Below are 23147 nucleotides of genomic sequence, written 5' to 3'. Positions count from 1 at the left end.
AATCTCCTCTGGGGGTTCAGCCTCCTGAAGACCTCTGGCATGAAACCTTAATGTGCTGACAACACGTTTGTCACTCCCTGGGACTGTCCTGGGGCAAAGAGGAAGGGGTCAGTTGGGATATGAGTCCCCACCACCTGCTCTGGCTGCTGAGTTGGAGTCAAGGGTGGAGGAAGTTTATAACCAAACTACACGTCCATCATTTTTACGGACCCTTCTAGAGCTATAGCTTCTGCATGTGCTAGGCAAGTGTTCATTTTCTGCTCCCCCTATGTTTTTTCTCTAGTTCAACTAAACTTGGGTTTATGATAGCTGACATGGTACATGGCCTAAAAGGTTCACATGAGTACTCTAGAAGGATGAAATGCTGTTTAGCTTCCACTGAAGGAGAGAAGAAATGCAGACCTGCCTACCCAGGATTCTCTGGCTTCACAGTTTTGAGGTCAGTGCTGCCCCGGCAATTCCTAGCAACTGTGGGTAAGAACAGAACTTGGAGGGCCGGTGAGGACCACCACTGTCTGATCAGAGCTTATCAGTCTTGCTCTCCTGTCTAGATTCAGCAGTTTATTTTCATCTATAACTTAGTGTGTTTTTCCCCCTTGTTTTCTTCAGCTATGGTTTGCCCATTTTTCTCCTTGTAACTCTACTACTGAAAAATATCTATTCCCTTACCCTGGAGAAGCGTGAGGGAATCTATGAATTTTCTCTTCAATGTAAACTGTTGCTTCTCTGCATGCTGTGGCAGCTCAAGTGCTTTATTTTATAAATAAATTTCAAGTTACTGTTTTGCTAGATAATATGTACATAAAGAACTGATCAGCACCCATGGTACTTGTAGTGTTTGAGTAATGATGCAAAAAACGGCCAACACCTCAATTTGGATGTCATTTCTAAATCACTCCATTTGAAACTTCTGATGAAAGTTGTTTGAGGGGCAGGGTATGTCAGTTAGATCATGTGGCTCTGGCTTGTGTAACAAGTGCAGGCTTAATCCCTGCTAATGCCGTACAAGCATTGTCGAGCCAGTGTTATACAACCACCTGGAACTGCTGCCAGGTAAACCTTTTGGGTGCCTATTGCGCAGCTGGAGCAGACTGTTATCAGAAGGGGAAGTCCCGCAGTGCAAACAGAAACCAGCGCTTGAAATCTGCAGAGGGAAACAGAAACAGGAGCAGCCAGTTAGCAGTCGGTGGGCACGTGGCATAATGTGAGCAGTGGTGGTGGTAGGGTTCACAGGTGCCTTGGCAGCACCCGCAGTGCAGGATATGCCACGGTGTCCCTGCGAGCCCGGCTCACTTCTGCCATGCACGACTGAATGTGCTTTGGGAAGGGATGGCTGTCACCGCGGTGAGTTTCCAACGCAGTGAGGACCTGGCTTACAGATTTTTAAACATAGGAGAGGTGAATCCAGAAGGTTGGTAACAACGCAGCAATGAAGATTCAGTGCTACAGTGGCCAGAGCCATGGAGGAAGCAGAGAAAAGTGACTTCACACAGTTTATGGCAGGAAGGTACCTGCCATAAGTTAGAGCAGCCCTAAAGATGCTGCAGTCTATAGCAGTCTCCTAAGGCAGTTCAGAGGCCAGGAGCTCGGTGAATGTATCCTCTTCTCAGCTTCTCCACTTGGTCCCTTTCACAAGCAATATATATATTTATTTAAAGAGGGGGGAAAAAAGTTTGCAAGTCTTGGTATGATGTTTCTTTCATTTGCCAAGGAAAAATCTGAAAGCATTAAATGTTCAGAGCGATTGATGTGGTGAAGCAAAGCTGAGGAATGGCTTTAAATGGGCCATGTATTTGTTGCTGCAGCTTAACAAAGCTGATGGCTGATGACAGTTTGCTACTGGCTCCAGACAGTGGAAAAAGTCCTCTCAATGACAGCAAACAAACAGGGGCAAAACCCTCCCCTTCCTTAAAATCGGATCAAGGAAATGGACTCTTAGCACGATGGGTTGTGACTAGAGCCCTGTTTCTGAAATGTGATCCATGTGTGCAAATCCCACACAGATAGGATGCCAAAACTGCAGCGCTTCTTTGACATTTCAGTTGAGAAGGAGAACAAATGTGTTCTGTACTCATCTTTTCTTTTTTTAAGCAAAAACAATTAACTTTGAAACAAGGGCTTTGATTGCTATCTCTCTGACGTCAGCTTTACATCGATGTAATTCTATAGACTGGTGGGATCATTGCTGATTTGAACTGGTGTAAGCAGGAGAACAATCAGGCTCTATGTTTTCCAGGCAGTGAAGCTGCTTATGTTTTGTGCAGAGAAAGACAGTCAGTTAAAGAACTTAAAGAGAAAATAAATTAACTAAGAAATTCAGAAGGAGCCAAAAGCAATGTAAGCACAGAGACAGCTACAATTTTCTAACTGTATTGCTAGTTTAAAAAAAAAAACAAAAAAACAACCTAGCCTAATTAAGTAAAGGTTGACTTTGTTATAAATGTGTACAGTGATGTCTCCAATTTTCAAGTTTTAATTGACATCCAAACGTCAGCATTTTAATAACTTATTGCAATTTTGTTTATTTTTTTAGTATACATACCGTATTTTATTACCTTCATTTGAGATCCCTGAATGTCAACTTCCTTTCCCCTTCAAATAATGTTATACAACATGAGAATAAATCAGTCATAAGGATTAAAATTATAATTGATCTAGTGTGAAAGTAGCAAAGAAAGCACTACCCAATGTACCCCGAGTTGAAACCCTAGCTCCCGCTGTATGAAGGGGAGTTGACCTTTGTATATAAGGCCAAGGATTTCACCATTGATGACATTTGCCAGGCATGGATCTATTATTTTTTTTACACAGTGAATTACAATCAGGCCTTTCAGTGTTCAGCTTTGAATGATCTTTTTTTTTGCTACAGTTGCTAGTTTGCTCTCACTTTCAGAGGATGTCAGACTCCTGAAAAGATAAATTGTTTTTGTTTAGGTACAGTAAAGCTTGCAAACACTACACTTGGGGTGAGAGATGTAGGCGTGGTCTTTATCAAGAAAATTTTGGTATATGAAGAGAGTGGAGCTGGGCCCCGTGACTGATATAACCAATCCTGCCAACGAGCAAGGTGGGCTGTAGCATTCTTCGCTATGGACTAGACAATTACAGGACAGCAGCTAATGAGTGAAATTCTAGGGAATACTTTTTTATATAAAAAAGAAAAAAAAAATGGGAACCAGTGAAAGCTGAATCTGTGTAATTTTCACATTTCTGTATTAAGAAATCAGTCCTGATGACTATGTGCAACACTTTATGTTCAGTGCTGTTTCCATTCGGTCTTCACTATTAACATGTAGTAGATGCCACTAAATAGCCATGAATATATTAGAAGGGCTCCGGCTAATAACTATGCAACTAAAATTTTTAGAATGAGGCCATGGCAGTTTTGCAATAGCTCCGGCATTTACCTAATAAGCCCCAACTCACTGACTACTTTAGTAAGTGATATGCAACTTCTCTTGTAAACCATGCATGTGGTTACACTAAATATTGCCCTGTATTTAACAACGTGCTACTTTCCTGCCCTACTCTCTCGCAAGCCTAGTAGGAGTTGTGGTATTAATTTAGCCTGGGTGGAACTATGGGCCGGACTTGTTGTTCCAGCAAGGTAATCGCTGCTCTACATAAACGAATTATCCTTTTCATTTACAGTGCTCGTGGAAAGTTGTGTGTAATTTCAATACACTCAGCAGTGTAGCTGTAGTAATTCTTAATGTGTTGCAAATGTGCTCACTGTGTCAGTTTTCTCCCAGGTGCAACAGCTATGCTTGCAGGGTGAGATGTATGACAAGATGGCCCTTTGGAGGGATGCTGGCTCTGCTTCACCTGTGACTGCTGGACTCTTCTATGAAATGGGTACGAATGTGACAGAGGATGAGCCCTGCCTGAAACTGGCAAGTCCAAAGGCCTGCCTGACAGAGGCTGAATGGGAGGGCAAGTCTGCAGACAGCCATGTAGAAAAAGTCATCAAAAGATGGTTGTGGTACAAGCTCCAGGTGGAGCAGCCAGTAGCAGTGGAGGCACGTGAGGGCAAAGGCTGTGAACATGAGTCCTGCCGCAGATGAGAGAGCTGCCTGAGCGGGGAGAAGCTGGCTGGGCTGTGCCGCCAACTCACTGGTGCAGTGCTAAACCATGGCCCATGCTGCAGTAGAAGAGGGAAAGTAAACAGGGCTGGCAGAGGCATCAGAAGTTGAACTTCATGAACTCCTACCAGATGGAGTTACACCAGCAATTAATTTGGTGCAATTACTTGTGCAGAACTGCGCTGGAAATTATTGCGAGATAGATCAAGCCATCAGCAATAGGAAAACAGCATTGCAAAACTCCAAATACCTCCTTCCAAGTGTTATGTGCTCACTTTCCACTGAAATGAATAGAAATAATATAAACAGGGTGCTTGGATTCTTGCTGGATCACTGCAATGAGTAACAGGGGTATAGCTTCTGGATATACCTGCTCAAAAGTAAACAGAGTGCTGAGTGGAGAGAGATGACCTAGATTGGAAACAGTCCTTGTGCTTCTATTTTCCCAAAACCTTCTACTGTTGGCGACATCTTGCTGTTTCTTTTGGCAAACATATTCCTCTAGCTTCTGTTCAGGGAATGTCAGGGCTTGCTGTTGCTGCAAAAACTTCAATTTTAATATGGAGACCTATATATTTTCTGATTAATGTTTCCATCAAGCTTTGTCCTGGGTAAACATTGTGTAACGTTAGCATTCATCAGTGAACTTGCACAATCCCCTTGGAAAAAATATTGAAAAAAAAAATACTGTTTCCAGTCTAGAATGAATATTACAGCTACAGAAAATATCTATGTAAAAGAATAGTTTCCCTCTCTTTCAGAAATTATTCACAAGTAGATGGTTTACTTTTCATTGCATTACTGACTGATTAGTCAAGTGCTGATGCAATGAAACTTAACTGTTGCGATCCTACTGAGTAGATATCTGCTTAGATTGACATTTATGCAGAAGGGGCGGTTAGTCTTTTTGTAAAGTAGGACCTTTATGTGTCTTTATCTTCATACTTCTATTTTTCCATTACCACCAATCACCGCTTCACATGAGACAGCACTGTTCTCTTTTGGAGCTGGTATCTAATTATGCATCATGGATCAGTTACTAGAGAAGCACACAAGGTTTATGAAATACCATTTTAGGAGCTGCTTCAAACAGAGAAGAGATTATACAAGTTACTGTCTCCAAAGTGAGTTATGGAAATGCAGGAAGGACTTGATTTCTGTTGGCAAGAAGGTCTGACTGCTAGACCTCAGTCTCTGGAAGAGCGGCAGAAGAAGAGATTCCATCCTGAGAGGTGCTAAGCTCCTGTTACTGCCGCCAGAAGAGTGAAGGCAGCACAGGGCATCCTATGTGATCAGGGGAACCTGAGGAGCAGCACAGGAGAGGGACCAGGTTGCTTCTAACTGAAGGAATCTCCTGTATGTAAACAAGGTTTAGTAGCAAAGTGTTGAGCCCAGGAAATTATTTCTGGTGAGGAGGATAAGCTTTCTTTTTGAGAGGAGTGCAATTGCTGCTCTGTAGTTCTCATAGTTCCTTCTCAACTTAGTCTTGGCTGTGTCTCCAGTGAGAAAGTACTACTTGGAAAATCAAGGAATTTGAGAGCACACAAGGGAAAAAAAACCCAACCAGATGTCATTTTACTAATTTCAATAAGTGAATTTAAGAGGTAAAAACATGATAATAGCTATATATTTTTATTTTAAAAGGGCCAATTAGTAGTGAAATTAAGCAATGGAGGTTTTTGGTAGGAACTATATGAAAAGATAAATCCCTGTTAGCAGACACCAGGGTCTAACAGTAGAGCACCTGTTGATTTACACTTGTTATGTTTGTTTTACTCTCTTCAAAATATTTAGCACCAGGACCATGATTTGTGTATTTCTAAGAAAGAAAGCTGAAATACTGCTGTTCCTACTCTGTTGCAGTTCCTGATTTTCCAGTCATGGGGCAGGTTTCCTGTAGAAGTAACTCCACTGACTTAATTGACACATTTAAACCAGGGAGAGCTGATGTAACAAGATGAGAATCAAGCCCATAGGCCAAAATTTTCAAAAATAAGTATCTAAAATTAGGTGCCTAATTCCATAATTAGGAACCTGAGTAGAGGTGAACTGGTTTTTAAAAATGCTGTGGATTGACAAATTCTGCTGAAGTCAATGGGAGCTGGAGATGATTTTTCATTTGAAAATCAGGCTGTTTTATTTAAATGCACAAATATCGTTACAGGCTAATGTTGGACATCCTGGGTTGAAGGGTTTAATTTCCTATCCCTATGTACAACTGTATCAGCATGTACCCAGTACAGAGAGTTCTCATCACGTAGTACTCTGTAGAACAAGTATAGCCTATCTTGCCAGACTTTCTGATAGGACAGTCTGTGTTTGGGTACTGAAAATGAAAATATGAGATTAATTTACTTTTCTCCCTTTGATCCTGAGGGAAGCTCCAAATGTAACTGAGAGAGGCCTGAGGGCTGTTCAAAATTATTCTGGTGATAAGCTTTGTGGAGGAACTTCTGCATGGGCTGGAGATGAATACAGAACAAAACCTCCTCTGTGGCTCCCACCACCAAGGTCTTCCTGCCTCTCAGATCAGCATGAAACAAAGTAAGTGGAGGGACTCGGGAAGCCCTGCCTTAGCACCTCTCAGATGCATGACATAATGAGCCATGTTACCTGGAAACGGTAAGGATAGGAAATGCAGTTTGGGCATTTTTAATGTATTTTTGAATATGGTTGGGTTGATGCTACTAAAATACTTAAATCTAGCTGTTAAATAAAGATGAATGGGGTTAAAACATATACTTGGAATTATCGGAGATGGAAGCCAATGGTGATAACACAAAGGTAGGCATACATACAGAGGACCATTTTCTCAAGCTACCCTTGTTATTGTGGTTATTGGTATCTTGAGAAAGAATTATGATGAATTCTCTTACATTCAACTAGACCCACTTACCTGCATATACTGATCAATTAAAAAACAAAATGGTTATAACCCCTAAAACTAAACTTTCAGAACGTATTGATATTTTAATTACATTGGTTTATAATTCTCTCAGTTTCAGCAACAGCTTGTAGGAATTTATTAGTTCATGCAGACTAATAAATTCCTACAAGCACATAACTTGTTTCTATTTTAATACTCTTTCCACAGTGGTTAGTACTGGTGACAATTAAATTACAGTTGATTCTTCATAGTTTGGTTTGGGTTTTTTTAGCACATTTCAAATTTATTTCATTTTATACTGCATCTTCTAGTCTATTTCTGATTGTCTTCACCCTTTGGCTGTAATATTCTCCCAAGTGTGGTGGCTTTATACCATGGAGGTGGCAGCCATGTCAAAAGCAGTTGTGCCACGTCACGTGGCAGGCAGTAATTGTCTCCAGGAATCACAGGAATCTTGATCTGCTGCATTGGACATCACTTCTTTGACAGCTAAAGCTGAAAAGACACTGGGGCGTATAACCTAAATACACTCTGTTCCAGGTTGCAGGGACCATGCCAAAAAGCACAAAGTGCTAAAGTTCAAAAAGAAAACACAGCCATACATTTATCTTAATTTAAAAAAAAAAAAATCTATATGAACAAGGCTTATGTGACAACACTGTGTCATGCTGTCCCAAGTAGGGATTTTTTTAAAAATCCAGTGGCCAGTTTCAGCCAGGCTTCACACATGGGTAGTGGTCATAAGAAAAGAAAGGTCTGATGCATTTCAGGAAAAGGAGGTAGAGTGGCCCTCTTAAGGTTTCCACTGAGAAAGAGGCTGCCACTGAAACTCAGAGTTTTCAACACTGGAGACTGTATGTGCAAGAGCTGCTTTGACTGCACGGATGCTGCAGCCTAAGCTCTCACCTGTCTAGACACCAAAGTTAATCAGCCATGAGACACAAGCTGGTAAGAAACCTGGTTTTGTCCCTGCTTCTGCTCCCAGAAGTGCGTGTTGGTCTAGACTCGATGGTGGGAGGGCAGTTAAAGTTCTGTTAGTGTTTCTAAGCTAATCCTGCTTTTGTGTGATGTGTAATGCAGCCATAAGATTTTCAGATGTTTTAACTTGATGTTCAGCTTCTGAGGTCAGAAATGCATTTCAGTACTGTCATCATTCTCAAAAAATTTCCAAGTATGTGTAAGCAAATTCCCATGGTTGAAGCCCCTTATGCCATATTTTCTCTGTGTATTCATGCAGGCCTCATTTGGATGGTGACTGGGAGGAAAGTTATGAGTTCAAGGCCATTCTTAGCCAGTTTAGCCAAACTAAGTTCACAAATTTGTTTGGGATGTTTACCCCTATTTTGCTTTTAATATTATGCATGAAATTTTGTATAATTAGATCTCACTAATAATTCTCAATTTTTTTTGCTTCTTTCAGATCAGTTATATGTCTATCTGGTCAAAAGGGAAACTGTTCTTCTGTGAAGTGAAGCAGGATCTGAAGTATGTATCTCAGACATACCCATCGCTCTCTGGGTCCAGAAATGGTTCTACTCAAGAAGGGAAGCTGACCCTGAAATCTCCTATGCAGTCACATAGAGTTGGACTGCACACCAAACCTGGCTTACTCTTGTCACATCCCTTAGAACTTTTTTTTATGATAAGTGGTTTTCATGCTGGCACTTACATTTCCCATTGGCTTGAACTCCTAAAAACTATGAAGTAATGGGGAACTGTGCACTTACTACTTGGCTCATTCATTAAGAAAACACTATGGAAAAAAGTGCTTTGAGAGAGCATTTTCTTGGAAGTTGGGTTTACGTATGTCTGCTGAGCTGTTTATAAAAAAGTGCTGAAGTGAGATTAAGACTTAAAGAACATTAAAAAATATTATGTGAAGCATAACAATTAAATAGCTACAGTTGTAGTTAAACAGTAGAAAGGCAGATTTGATTTTGACTGTAAAACCAATAGTAGAACAAGCTACAAACTAATTTGCAATGTCTTACAGCAACAATTAGTGGCCTAAAGGATGTGACTTTTCATTAGGATGACTATCACTGGTAGGAGGATCTGACAGGTGGCTGAATCATGCCCAGTGTAGTCATGCTGAACTTAACATACACACATCTACACTATTTACTGCTCAGTCAAATTCCTCCTTTTATAATTCTGGATTGCCACATTTGCAATTATATTGCATCCGGCAGTGAGCTGTGAGATCTGTAATTACCAAACACATCTACAGCAGTCACACAGCAACAGAAGTGACACTCATGTACTTATGAGTGTAATATCAAAGCACTGCATGTGATACCCTCCTACTTGCCTATGTATTGCAGGGCATGACTGAAATGAGAGGTGTTTACCGGACAGTTTATTCTGTGAAGCACCTCCCAGTGTAATGATGTACAGCTGATAAACAAGAGAGGGAAATAGGTGCAGCTCATCTGAGCCAAACAATGTAGAAATGAGTTGTTCTGGAACTTCACATTCTTTGCAGTATCTTCAGTGGCTGCTCAGCTAGCTGCGAGAAGAGGGTGGCTACACAGTTCCTCGGTGTATATGGATCTGTGAGGATCCTGGCACACCAGAAATGACGGGGTGTTGACTGACCCATGTGCATTTTTTCTCTATAGAAAGGGCAGAAGATGTGCATATTTGTAAATCATCTTGTTGTAGGGAGTGAGTGCCCCCCATAGGGCTCAGTCTATAAGATGGAAGTGTTTGTAAACAATAATCACAGTGGCAGGGAATTGCCAATGTAATGACTGGAGGTGTGGCGGTGTCTGTGTATATCCCAACTATAGGACCACATTAAAGCAAGAGAGAGGCCTGTATCATCTCATCTGTCTTTTCTGAGTCCAACTCAGAGTAATAGAGCTGCTGCCTGTGGGGCTTTCCCTGGCACTGCTGCAGTTCCCAAGTCTAAAGCCTTACTGTCGCAAGGCCTTGGCACCACAGCCGCTTTAGCCTGCCTAGATCTGGGCCCCTGGTGAAGGAGGGAGCCCTAGCACCAGGTGCTCCCCCGTTTTCTGTGGTGGCATTAGCAGGGAGCCTGCACCCGGACGGCGTGGGCTCGGGGCCCAGGCAGGGCGGCAGCCGCGGGGAGGTTCGCATTCAGCAGCTCCGGCTCCTGACCTGCTTTGCCAGGCTGCCGCGCAGGCCTTGAAATGGGGGATGGCGCAGGCCCGTCCCTTTCGGGGAAACTTGAATTTCTGCTGAATTAAGGCGGTTGTGTAACCACAGCCCAGCTGACTCCATTGTTTCTCCGCACAAAATAGTTATCAGTGTAAAGTGAGCGTCAAGCCCAGGGCTGCCAGGCAGGGCAGCCGATGGGCGTGTGAGGGAAGGCAATGAGGGCAGCGGCCTGTCCCCCGGGGCCAGGGACACAAACGAGGCCCCCTCCCCTTCTTCGCAGCTACTCCGGCCGGGCGGTGTGAGCGGGCGGGGACACAACCTCCCGCGGGTCGGGCCGTTCACACTTTGAATCACCGCTCAGCGGGCGCCTGTACGTCTCTCTCTATAAATCCCTGCAGCAATGGGCACGCGTGGAAATCCTGGGGGCCAGCGTGGCAGCACCGGGGCGGCTGTCCTGGGCGAAGAGGCAGAGGTGGCGAGCGGCTGACGGCAGTACGGGAACGGCCCTTCGCAAGAGCGCGCTGAGGGGCCGCGCCAACCTCCACCGGGGCCTGGGTGAGTGAGGGGCCGCTCTCCTCCACGGGGCGGGAACCTGCCTGCCGAGATACTTGGGGGAAAGGTAGGAGGGGAACATGCCGTTTGAGTAAACCGACAAACCGGCAGGGTGGCGGGCTGGGCCGGGCCGGGCCCGCCACCGCCGGCAGGCCCCAGTCGGGCCGGCGCGCTGTTGCCGTGGCAACCGAGTTGCTCGGCGGGCGGGCAGCCCGGCAGGAAGTGAAGGCAGGGGATTGGCCGGCGAGGGGCACGTGAGGCGCGCGAGGGGCGGGGCGGGCCCGGCCCGGGGGCGGGATGAGCGCGGGGCGGGCGCGCGGCGCGGCGGGGTCCCGCGGTCCCGGCGGGTGACTGCCGCGCTGCCCGCTGCCGGCGAGGCGGCCGAGCGTGGCGGGGTCCCCTCCGCGGCCCAGCCGCCCTGCCCGCTGCCGCCGGGCTGTGATGTGTGTGCCCCGCTCGGCGGGAGGCGGGGAGTGCCCGGCGGAGAGGAGGGGAGTTAGTCAGCGGCGAGGAGGAGGAAGGGCAGGAGGCAGAGCCATGGAGAGCAGCGCTCCGCGGCGGCGGGGGGGGCGGGCTGTCTGACCGGGGCGAAGCGCGGGGGTCACGGCCCGGCAGCCCGGGCGGCAGCGGCGGGGCCAGGGATGAAGGTGCCGGGCAGCCCCCCGCCGCCAGCCGCTGGCCGGTGACGGGGCGGGGGGGGGGGGGGCGCCGCTCGCTGCCCTCCTCGGGAGGGAGGGGACTCCGGCCGGGGCTGCCATCGCCCGGGGCCGCGGTGACTCAGAGCCGGCGCGGCCGGGGGTGAGCCGAGGTCTGTTGTTGTGGGATTTTTTTCCCCGGCAGGTTATAAATAGCCCCGCTCGGCGCCGTGTCACGGAAGGACACCCTGGCCGGGCGCGGGGAGAGGCCGCCGGCGCTCAGCCTCCCCCGGCCGGCCGCCGCCCGCCTGCCTGCCGGCGGGCCCAGCTGCTAGCGGCGGGGTCGGGCGAGCCCCCGGCCGCGCGGCCGGCCTCCGGCTTATTGTTTTTACACGCGAGAAATAATTCCTATCGCTAGCTGGAGGCAGCGACAGCCAGTCCTCGCGGGGAGGGCAGCAGAGCACTTCGGCTCCTTTCAGACCTCTCAGAGGAAACGGAGAAAATGAAGCCGGAACGAGGTAAACGGTTTATCAAGATATATTTTTTTCTTTTTTCCTTTCTTCCTAGGATTAGAAGTATCCTGGTATTTTGTTTCGGTGTTATCGCTCTATCTCCTTATCCCCTCCCCCTGTCACTTTTGGGGGATGGGAGCGATCCAGGTTCAACTCGGGAAATGCTGATGGGAGTGGGATACTGGCGGGTACCCTGCGAAGGTGGTTACAGCCCGTTGTCCTGCCTGCCCTTCGGCTTTCCATTGTCTTGGTTGGATGGAAGGGAGACGGCGTAGCAAACTGCTTTTGCTCTGGGAATGCTGCAGTTTGTGTGTCAAAGACAGTCGGCCTGTTAGCAGAGAACTGCAGTGCTGAGGCGGGAGTCGGTCAAAGGCAAATCGGGCATCGACAGACAATGGCAGCACATGTACAAAAATGTCAAAACGTAGCTGAAAAACACCCTGAAAATAACCAGAACTTCCATCAGTGTTGTTTTATAACCGGACAGTGTTTTTTGTTCCAGTTATAAAGGAGATGTATCGTAACAAGCGTGCTGAAATATTAATTTTTCACGATCATTGGGTTACATCTTATCTGAATTACTGACATCTGGTTTTACAGAAAAATAAAGTCGACTGTCTACGTATATAACACTTCAGCTCTTTTGCAGTATAGCAACAGCTGCTGATGCCCCTAGAGTTGAAAATATGTCATGACTTCTATTTTGATCCACATGAGCAGTGATTATTGATTCCTGTTAGTTAAAGCAAGATTATTTTTCAGAACTAATCTTATGAGTGCTCATCGTAGAATTATGAATGTTAATTTTTTTAACAAAAAGTCTTGCTTAGCTCTTTTGGTTTCTTAAAGTTTTGATGATTGTATTGTTTACCCGTTTACTTTCAGTTTTAAAACCACTTTTTTTGGGGTGTTATAATCACTTTGGTGTTTTGAGAAACACTTTAATACAGTTTAGATATCTGTGTATTAAATACTAACACTTACATGACATACACATCTTAATTAGGTCTGTTAATGACATGTCTGCTAGTAGCAACACAGCATAAATGACCACTCTTAAGTGGATTTCTTGTATGTGTATGTTGTAAGGATTATATGGTGTGACGATAGCATAGATAGTACAGAAATTATCATAAACATATGCATAAATTAATGGGGTTTAAATACGAGGGATTTGAAATGGGCTTTTCTCTTTGCTTTCCTTGTTTCTTAATTGCTTAAACCTTCATCTGATCGATTGGAGCAAGGCAGGTTGATTTTAGAATCTCTTTAGATTTTAATACCAGACCCTAAAGTTTGAGAACTATTTACTGTCAAGGTGAAATAAAATTTCAAAATAGCCAGGTAAAACCCAAGTCAATATTTGCAGTTTTAAAATGTTCTGCTGTAGCAGTTCAAAACCTCTGTATGACCTTTGTCTATTCTTTTGTTTAATTTTTAGGCAGAAAAAGTTAGAACGTTGGAAACATTTTTACTTACAGTATGATAAATGATCAGATGCCTTTTTTAACCAATCTGGTGTAGAGTGAACCAAATTTCTCAAGAAAGCAAGTTATTAGGTTGTTGGGTTGCTGTGTGTTGTTTTTTTTTCCCCTGACCTGACAGTTAAGAAATTGAGATGTCTATCACAAACTGGGTGAAACCCTTCAGAAGTAATGTCTTGAAATTATTTTGAGATAACTAACAAAAAATCTTGAAATAAATCATGGATCTTGCCAAACATTGGAGAGTATCTCCAGCCATTTTAGTAGATACCTCTAGCTTAACTGTGTGCTAATGTAACAGAGCAGTACCATGCACAAAGGGGGTTGTGAAAGTGCTGCCTAAATGCCACATGCGCCCACAGAGACTCTTAGGAGGCACAAATCATGCAAATGTTTACATGTGCTGCTTTCTGCATAGCAGCTGCACCACAGGATACAAACAGTCAAGTGTGCAGTCACCTGCTTCCAATCGTTGGAAATTAATAGCAAAGGACAGGGGAGAAGCAGACCACTCAGCCTGCCATGGTCTTCACTTCTCTAGTGACCCTCAAAATCCTGAGAAGACTGCAAATCTGCACACCAAGTGAAACATTAAACAAACAGACTTAAAAAAGACTTGAAAGGTTTGGGGCTTTTTCATTCTTGCAAATAGTGTATCAGAATCCAGTTGGAGCAGAGAGATGTAGTTCTTGTAGTTAGAATTAAGCTTAAAACTGTACTTACTAAGATTGTAATGTCCAGGCATGTCGGGAGAAGGTATGGTTTAGCCTTTGTCATAATTACCAATACAATTCTTGTTATCACCAGCAAAAATAAGTGGTGCAGGAGAAAAAAAGGGGAGATCTAAATGTGCAACCACTTTTTTTAACAGTGGGAAATGTTGTATTTTAATTTCAAGAGATGAGAGGGATGAGCAGAAATGAAGAAAAAAGGGAAATTTGGCCCTAAGGTACTTGCCTTCTTTTGTAATAAAGTTTGAAAATTACAGATAGAAACATGCAGTACATGAGCGGCATAGAGGAGATGGAATGCGGAGTGTTGCATAGCAAACCTACGCAGCAGTTTTGCAAGTGAGGAAGAGAGGTTTGAAAGTGCAGGTAAAAATGGGGACTTACTCCTTTGCCATGCAAAGGCACAGAGCATTGACCGGACGCTTCTCATGAGCATCGCTCAGGACTTACCCATGAGGTGGGGTGTCAGTGTAGAAGGGCAGTGGTTGCTCTAAGCATAATCACGTAACTACTTCTATACCGGGTGTAGAGAATGCGGTAACTAAAATACTGATAGCTGCTGGCTTGGCTTTACCTTTCCTACGCTGCGATTCTTAAAGTGAAGTGTTGAAGCATCTTAAAATACAGTGGTCACGTTGTTTCAGCTGAGGCCTCACCAGTGCCAGTGAGAGGAATGATTTATCTCCCTTTCTTACATACAGTGTTTTTGGAGGGACCTTGTTTGAGTTTTGTTTTTTTGTCTTTCTGCAGTAACAACGTATCAGCTTACCTAGCTTTGATCCATGATATCATCACGATTTAGTCTCTGCAGTACAGCTGCCTAGTCAGCTGCTTCATGTTGCATGTTTGGACCGCTGTCTCCTTTCTGAAGTACAGAGCTTTGCTCTTGCTTCTATTGAACTTCGTTCTAATGACTTCTGATCGCTTCACCAGTTTATTGAGTTTGGAAGACAGAACTAGGCTTTGTAGCAGAGTGCTTGCAAACTCTTCCAGTTCAGCTTTGTTCATAAACTGTATAAACACACTGTTTCACCATCGGAGTTAATGAAAACATTGCATAATGTCAGGGTGATAGCTTGCTGCCAAACTCAGAAGGCTTGTTATGTACTCTTAGAGTACACTTGGTGCACAACTGGAAAAAATCTTGTGGTTTAGACGAATCTACAGTATAGTCATATTTTACTGTGGGAATGTTACAAGACATCAAAAGTCTTACTATAGTCTAAATAGCTCAGCATTACTGCTCCTTCCTCCTCCCTCCCCCTCACTGCATGAGTGATCAGTTAAAGGAGGAAGACAGGCTTGTTTGCCTCTAAATGCATGCTGGCTGGTTTTTATCACCTTATTCTAGTCTTTTCTTACTTTTTTATTACCTTGCTTTGTTTATTCCTCTGCTGTGTGTTCTCTGTGTAGAGACTATTCTGTTTTCACTTACAAATTAAGCAAAAAGCAGTTGTCTCTTACTTTCTGAAGCATTAATTCCCTCCTTGAGATTATCCTAATTTAAAGAAATGGCTTTCTGTCTACAAGAGAGGAACAATCAGTCTGAAGATTGCGTTTTCTCTTCTTTCTTCTTTGCAAGTCAAACTCGGATATGTGCCTCTGGGTCTGTTTGTAGTAACTGGGTTAAGAGAGACTTTCTTCTACCTTGTTTGGTACAGAAAGAACTAACTCTTTGGGTTCAACAGAAGACTGTTTGCTGCCTTCGGTTGGAAATGTAGCTGAAGGATTTCTGGATTTTTCTGTGAGGAAAAATGGAGGAGAGATTAATGAACAGTAGGTTGAGTGCTTTTCTTCAAATTCTTAGGAGGAATGAGGCATGGGATTGGGGGGAAGTGAGCTGAACCAGTGTGTTTGGGAGTTCTGGAGTTAGCTGTTAAGTTAGGAGATCTGGATAAGGTCCTTGTTTTTAAAGACTTAATCCTTTACAGAGTTAATACAGGGCATAAAACTTTGTGGAGAACTTCTTAGCAAAGATGATGTGCTACAGAGTATGCAGATCAGGAAGTGAAAATATCCTTTGAAAAAAGATGAGTGGTATTTTGGTGTCCTATATTGCACTGTGATACAGACACTTTAATTTTATTATATCTTCTCAGTGAAATGTCATGAAGCACTTAAACTTTTCCGTGGTGGAACGATGTAGCCAGTAAACAAAGTAATAAACTGGAAATGAGGTGCTTCCTGCTTAGTGGAGCTGTCACTCCAAAAGCGTTTGGGCAATGCTTCGGGCTTGGTTGCCACAGGTAAGTGCAGGTTGGGTGATAATGAGCTGGAGGTGACGCTGGGCCCTGGCCCTGGCCCCAGAGGAAGCCGTGCTGGCAAACACGCTCCGCTGTGCAGGGGCACGTGCGCCTGGCCAGGGAGGCTGGCTCTGACGGCCAGGAAAGGGTGGGGGGTGTATGCTTTTCCTATGTGGATTACTTTCAAATAAAACCAGTTTATACTTTAAAAGAAAGAAAACCCTAAACTGTTTAGGATAAAAAACCTGACCAAACTGACAGGTGGTCAGGATATTACACTCAGATTCCATTTATAAGGCATGAAGCTATCTAGCTTTAATCTTTGGGGAGAGCAGATTTGTCCTGATAACACAGGAGAGATATATATATATAAAAAATATATATAAGATGCAGTGGATGAGAATGAGGGAACAGGAATATGAGCTGCTTTTTTAATTGAGGGTGGAGTCTGGATGCTTTCAATACAGCTCTGCCCTTGCACCCAAGAAATGGGAATATCTGTTTTATTAAATTTCTACTACAAAAACTTAGAAGAATTCTTAGCTTCTAGGTGCTTTAATCCCCCCCCCCCAATCTAAGGATATGCATTTGTAGAATTGGAAAAATCTTTAAGTTTTGGTTTGAAATGCCTGCTTATGTTAAAGTTTTCCTACCTGTTCTGCAACTTGTACCTAGATGTCGACAGTGAGGCAAGCTCTCCTGTTGTAGACGTAGCTTTTGTGTTGGAAGAGTGCTTTTAGCGGTGTTCAGCAGTGAGAGTTCTGCACTGCATGCCTGTTCCACAGAGAGAGGACCGTACTAGTAACAACTTGGCCATTTTCTTTTTGTTTGGTTGGTGTTGTCCATACTGGCCGCCTTCCAAGGGACTCTTGCTGCTAAAACAGATGCTGCTGGAGTGGCATTTAGGTGGATATTTGGGGGCTTGTGGATACACCAAGCCCATAGGCTTGGGCTATACAACTGACCCTTCTGTTTGTATTCTTTACTGGCTGAAGTGAGAAACTTTGGCATGCCAGATCAGATCCCTGGGCTGAAGCATATTAGATTGGACTTTGTTGTTGAGGGCGGTGTTGAAACTATTATTGGATCTGAGGTCTGCCAGTTTCTAAATGTTTTTAAAAATAAGCTAACATTTATAAATACAGATTCTCATGAGAGATGCGAGTTTGTTGCCAAATGAAATTCTGCTTATTAAAATTAGAAGTCTTCTCTGAAAACGGTAACTGACGGGAACAAACCAGCTATATGACATTTGTTAAAAGAACTTGCCCTGACTGCTTCACTGTTTACAAAATGTTTCTTTGTTATTTTGACAAATGTCTACTAATAGCAACTGTTAAATGGTGGTGAAATAGCCATAGCCTTTTATCCTATCAGAAACAAGGTTAGAGTAACAGTCCGGCAGTTGCTAGCTGTTCTTTTAGTCAATAGGGTCTTGCAGTTTAACTGTAATTATAGCTATAGTAACTACTCTCCATTCTGATGTGATACTTGGTAAACTGTTTTTTAGATTTTTCAAAGGTGTCTCACATCCCTGTCTTTCAAGGTGGTAGTAAATTGTTCAGTCTTTGCAGGTCATTTGTATTTAATGTTTAGACAGAAGCCAGTTTTTAAGTTTAAATTGGTTTAGAAGTGCATGTACAATTGCATGGTTACCTTTGTACTACCCAGTACAAAAACTTCATGTATAAGTAGGCAATTAAGGATGACTATAAACTTGAGTGAATGCAAATACAGAAGAGTGCCTCTTGGACTTGGGTAGATTAGTTGGACTTTGGAAGACTTCACATTCATTACACATTCCTTTTTCTGCTGGTCCCATGCAGGGTGGGATGACTACACCTATAACCACACAGCCAAAGCCATGTGCAGTTTCTCTTGCATAACTGTGCCAAGGTTGGACGTGGCATTTTTCTATAAAGGCTACTTGTAAACAGTATAATTGAGTTGTAAGACTAATGAAGATTCTCCAGCTGTTCTTGACAATTCAGTGTTATTCTGACCAAATCAAATCAAACTCGTATATTAATTCATTTTCTTCATTGTTAAATGGGCCTGACTAGTTCTTTTGGCAAGTGATTGTTGCATTGCCTTTTAATGTTACCTTTGGGACCAAAGCTATTTAAAGTTGCTATCTGGGATGGTATTACTACATTATGTTGACTCAAAATGCAAAGATGTAATAGGATAGTATGAGGATGTTCTCAGGGATAATTTGGAGAGGAGAGCTCTGTGAGTCAATGGAGGTGGATGAACACATGGGGAAAGAAGCACGCCACATGTGAAATACTAATGACACACACGTTCAGATCTGTTCTGAATATAAGAATCCTTATTATGAATAAAGGTAAACAAAATAATCTTACTGAGAAGTCTTCTGGAAAACTTTATTGCTTTAAGAGCAGTAAGGGGAGTTCTTCTGCTTCCTATACACATTTACACACACTTTGCATTTTGTGGGAAGGCATACAATCTCTCTCTGTCCAGGTGTGTAGTACCCAGTAACCACAGGGCACTGACACTTTTCTCTTAGCAGTCAGCAATGCATTTCCCAAGCCTATTGCTAAGTATGACTTCTTTGTTTCTAGGGAAAAAACAAGTTGGATTTTCTTCTGAGGTATAGTAACAAAAGAGAATGTATCTGAAATAAGGAATCTAGGGTTGCACATGAGCCATGTCATCTGTTTTACATTGTGTATCCTGTGAATTTAGTGATTTTTTTTTTCTTTTTTTTTTCCCCGTTAAGAACCCTGGGAACCAGCTTTATAACTAAGTCCATTCTGGATTGTGAACTTTAGTGAGACTACAAGCAGGTGACTGCTTATGCTTGTTTAACCTCTTAATGGTGCTGTGCATGCAGGGATTCCTCTTGCCCACTGATGAACCTTCAGGATTTCTAGGGCATGTTTCACACTTCTCTGTGCTGCAATAAATTAAGCTTCTTTCTCAGGGTGCTGTGCAAGTATCATCTTGTTGGGTATAATGGGGGAGGGAAGAGCAGAGAGAAGTTCAGCAGAGTTGAGGATGGTGAGTATTAGCCCATATCCTCATTACAGTCAGTACCACGGTGGGAGATGGTAGGGGCTGGTGGTTTCTTCTGAGGGTCAGGGGAAGGAGGAGGAGAGGTGCAGGAAGAGCTGCTGTGGTCAGCATGCTCTTTTTTTCGGAGTGATGGGAAGCCCTTGTCCCCTGCCAGGTATTGTTCTCCTTGGTTCCCTGCCAGGGCACTAGCCCAACAACGTAAGTGAAACAAACCATGGCTCAAACTCACGCTTTCAGGGAGGTCAGCAAGTTTGGTAGAAGGCTTTGTTTGCAGACTTGGAGGGGCAGAGAGGGTGGTTAAGAATAATATCTGAGTAAATGTTGTGATGACTACTTGCTGAACACGTAACTTCTGTGTTAGCAGAGAGTGAATTTTTGATATGTTGGATTGATGCTTTTTTCTGTGCAGTTTTCTGTAAAGTCACAAGTATCAGTGCATTTTGTTTGCATGTTACAACACAGCCCCAGTAAGACATCCTATTTACTTGCTCTTTTTTGTTATAGCTTTCAGTTGGGCTTTTAATTCTGCTAAAGTAGTTGGACTTGGGAGTAGTGGGGGAAGAGAAAGTTGCACGGAGAAGAGCTTTAGCAAATATTCCAGTGATGTGGAGTGAAAGAGGAGAAGTTTCCTACCAGTAGGAATTGAATGGGGACAGAATTGTCAAGATCAGTATGGACTGGGAATACATGGTTAGGTCAAAGGGATTAATATCAACACCCATGCAACTCAAAGGTAAATACTTTTTTCTCTGGTGTATAATTCTTTAAAAATGAGTCTTCAAGCATATTTCCTATGTGAGGTTTCCCACTTCAGATGCCTTTTAGTGAAAAGTATGGCTTTGTTTTCCTTTAGTTTGAGGGGTAAACAGCTTCTTCCTTTTGAAGCACATGCTATTTGAATGGCCAAAGAAATTTTGTTTATCATAGAATCATAGAATGATTTGGGTTGGAAGGGACCTTAAAGATCATCTGTTTCCAACCTCCACTGCCATAGGCAGGGACACCTTCCACTAGCCCAGGTTGCTCAAAGCCCCGTCCAACCTGGCCTTGAACCCTGCCAGGGAGGGGACATCCACAACATCTCACACACGGAATCATGGTTTATCGTGGCGAAGCCGTGAGAAACAAAGTATATGGAGAATTAGAATTGTAGGAATGGGCTGGGTAGTGATTGCTACCAGAACCACACTAGTACCAGTACTCACAGCGTAACTGCTTATACCATGCTAATACAAGCAAGGTGTGGAGGATGCCTTTTAGAAGTGTGCATGCTGTTAAAAAGTGAATGAGTAAAACCAAGTAGCCAGTTTATGAAGCTGAAACAGGAGGAATAGTTGATAATACCAGAAAAATTTGAAGGTAAAGATCAGAATATCAGTGTAAAACCACTAGAATACACATCTGCCTCATCTTACATTGAGCGATTAAGTTCACCAAAATTGGCATAAATGGCTATTATTGTACTGCCTTTGGATGTTTCCTACTGATAGTTTTGCTGAATTAATGAGTTTCTATGAGACTATTTTGGATCCACTAGAGAGAAAAGGTTAAGTGGTGATGCTTGATATGCATTGTATGGTCTTTCATCCCATCTTCATGTTGAGAATATATAATGGCCTTTCATCAATGTTTTAGGACACTTTGTAAGCTGGCTGTGTTCATCCTCAGTTAAGCTTCTAGTATGAAATTTTGAGCAGCTTTATGATATGCACTGATTTTTGTTTTAAAGTCATAGTGGAACTGCTAGCATCTGATGCTTTTGACTTTTCTAGGTGTGCTGTAGACTGTATGTAGTCTTTCTTAAGAAACTTGAGCTTAAACATCAGAAAAAGGAAAACTATACATAAATTAAGACTGTGAGTGGTATATCAGCTCTTTAACATGCATTGCAAGCATCAAGAACTGACCTCAGCTTTGTTCTGAGAAATTGGACATCTGATGGGGGAGAAGAGGAATAGGGTTGTCTACATGAGTACTTAAGTGTTTTTATATTCTGCAAATTAACAACTCAATCCACAATGATTGTTTCAAGCCAGGGATGTGTTGGTAGAAGTGTGCTTCTGTTTTTAGCTTGTCTCTACAACTAGGGTGTGTAAACATAAGGAGCCATGAAGTCACGTATGCTTCACTCCTTAGCAGTCATGTGCACAACTCGCTTTTCCAGCACAAGACAGGGCTGGAATCTGAACTAGAGTGTTTTTCTGAACTAGCTTGTTACTAGGCGTCCTGTGCTTTGGCATGGCCCTCCAAAGGCTGAAATTGGGTGTTTTTTGTAACGTAGGGATGGTGCCAATTCTGTCTACTGGCCAATTCTGCCTCTGAATTGATGCATAGTTGACTTGATACTGAGATGAACCACACTTGGCTGAGACTTCCTGATTTGTGAAATGTGTAGGACTGCTTATTCCTAAAGGTCGTGTTGGAATAAAATCCATTCTTATCAAGACCTCATTTTTTTTTATTTTAGTAAGTGTTATCCCATTTGTGGCAGAAGGTGGGTTAAAATACAGTCTATTTATCTTACTGTGCAAAATGATGAGTAGTAAGCATTAAAACTGCAAGGGTATTAGTAGTATTGTAAGTGCAGCTACTTTATGATGATGGAATATGCAGCTTAGGATAAAGTCCTACGTATATCTCTCTGTGCTGCTGTATTCTCTAGCAATGTTCATTCACACTAGCAATGTCCTGTTCTATGTGTCTTGTGCCTCTGCAATTTGTGGAAGAGTATGTGATCAAACTGATAAATGAGTAGCGTGCTTCAAGGTGGGGATTTCTGGTGGAATTTCTAATATTGCACTTTCTGAATTTAGCATTTTATTAAGCCAGATGCATTCATTTCTGGGTTGTTCTTCCACAAACAGGCGCAGAGCTCAGCTCTGCATACCTACAGCTGGCTTATGACTGTAAACTTAAAAGCTGGAGTGGCAACATGCTGTCCTAGTTTTACTATATTTGAAGAATATCAGGTGTGAAAGGAATCTTTGTGGTTGCAGTCCAGTAGCCCAATGTGGGGAGACTGTTCAGGAGCATTATGGTGGGTAGGTATGCCTGTCATCTAGAGGCAGCTGCTCCTCACTAAAACATTGTTAGTTGGCCTGTAAAGATAGCTGGTGGCTCCTGAATGCTGTCTCTGCTGGCCCCTGTGCAAATTGACTCAGGGTTTGTTGCTTCTGCGTCTTGTTAGTAAAACTTCTAAACCTACTGTGTTTACCAATGCGATAAATATTCCTCTTACCCCTCCTATAGATACTGAATAACTGTTTCATAGAAAATGATCTGAGTACTTTTTTTCAAAGACTAGGTGGTTGCTTGCTTTTTTGGACAACTGCATAAACTATGGTGTTTTTGTAGAAGTAAATGTTCCATGAAGGAAAAATACTTGGAAAGCAAACTGAGATAAAATATACAGGAAGCTTGAATGTTAGTAAGTAACGAAATGGTATGTTTTGTGTATAACTTTCTGTAAGTCACTATCTGTATTTACAGTCTTTAAATGGGCCAGCTACTAAAAGGTATCCAACTTCCTCTGATAAAATGTCTGCTTAAAAATCTTGTCTAGACTCTGTTTTCTTGCAACCACAGCTACATGATACTGCTATATAAAATGTGAGTGGGAAAGTTGTTCTGTGAAGTAAGTAGCATGTTTTCCATGCTCTTGAATAGGTTAATGAGTGCTACTGGATTTTGAATGTGGTTGTGAAGTCTAGTTTGATCTGGACTTCTCATAGTTTCATGGCATCTAATTACAGAACAAGAGTTTTAGTCTTGTTTTGTAACGTGGTTAGGCTGACAGTGAGAATTTTTTTTTTGGTGCTGATGATGTTAATATGGTGAATGTCATCTGACTTTAGTT

General features: G+C 43.0%; 1 protein-coding gene across 2 annotated transcripts in view; it reads left to right on the top strand.

Annotated features, from left to right (window-relative positions):
* Window positions 1-10990: 10990 nt before the first annotated feature.
* Window positions 10991-23147, top strand: part of ATOSA (atos homolog A) — a 49645-nt gene continuing 37488 nt past the window's right edge. For both annotated transcript variants that reach the window (XM_074837916.1, XM_074837914.1), the window contains exon 1: window positions 10991-11797. In XM_074837916.1, coding sequence (XP_074694017.1) covers window positions 11782-11797 — 16 coding nt within the window. In that variant the 5' untranslated portion in view covers window positions 10991-11781. The remainder of the gene's footprint in view (window positions 11798-23147) is intronic.

Source organism: Strix aluco, chromosome 12 (assembly GCF_031877795.1).
Source record: "Strix aluco isolate bStrAlu1 chromosome 12, bStrAlu1.hap1, whole genome shotgun sequence".
Taxonomy (NCBI): Eukaryota; Metazoa; Chordata; class Aves; order Strigiformes; family Strigidae; genus Strix; species Strix aluco.
This window is presented reverse-complemented; position numbering and strand designations above follow the sequence as displayed.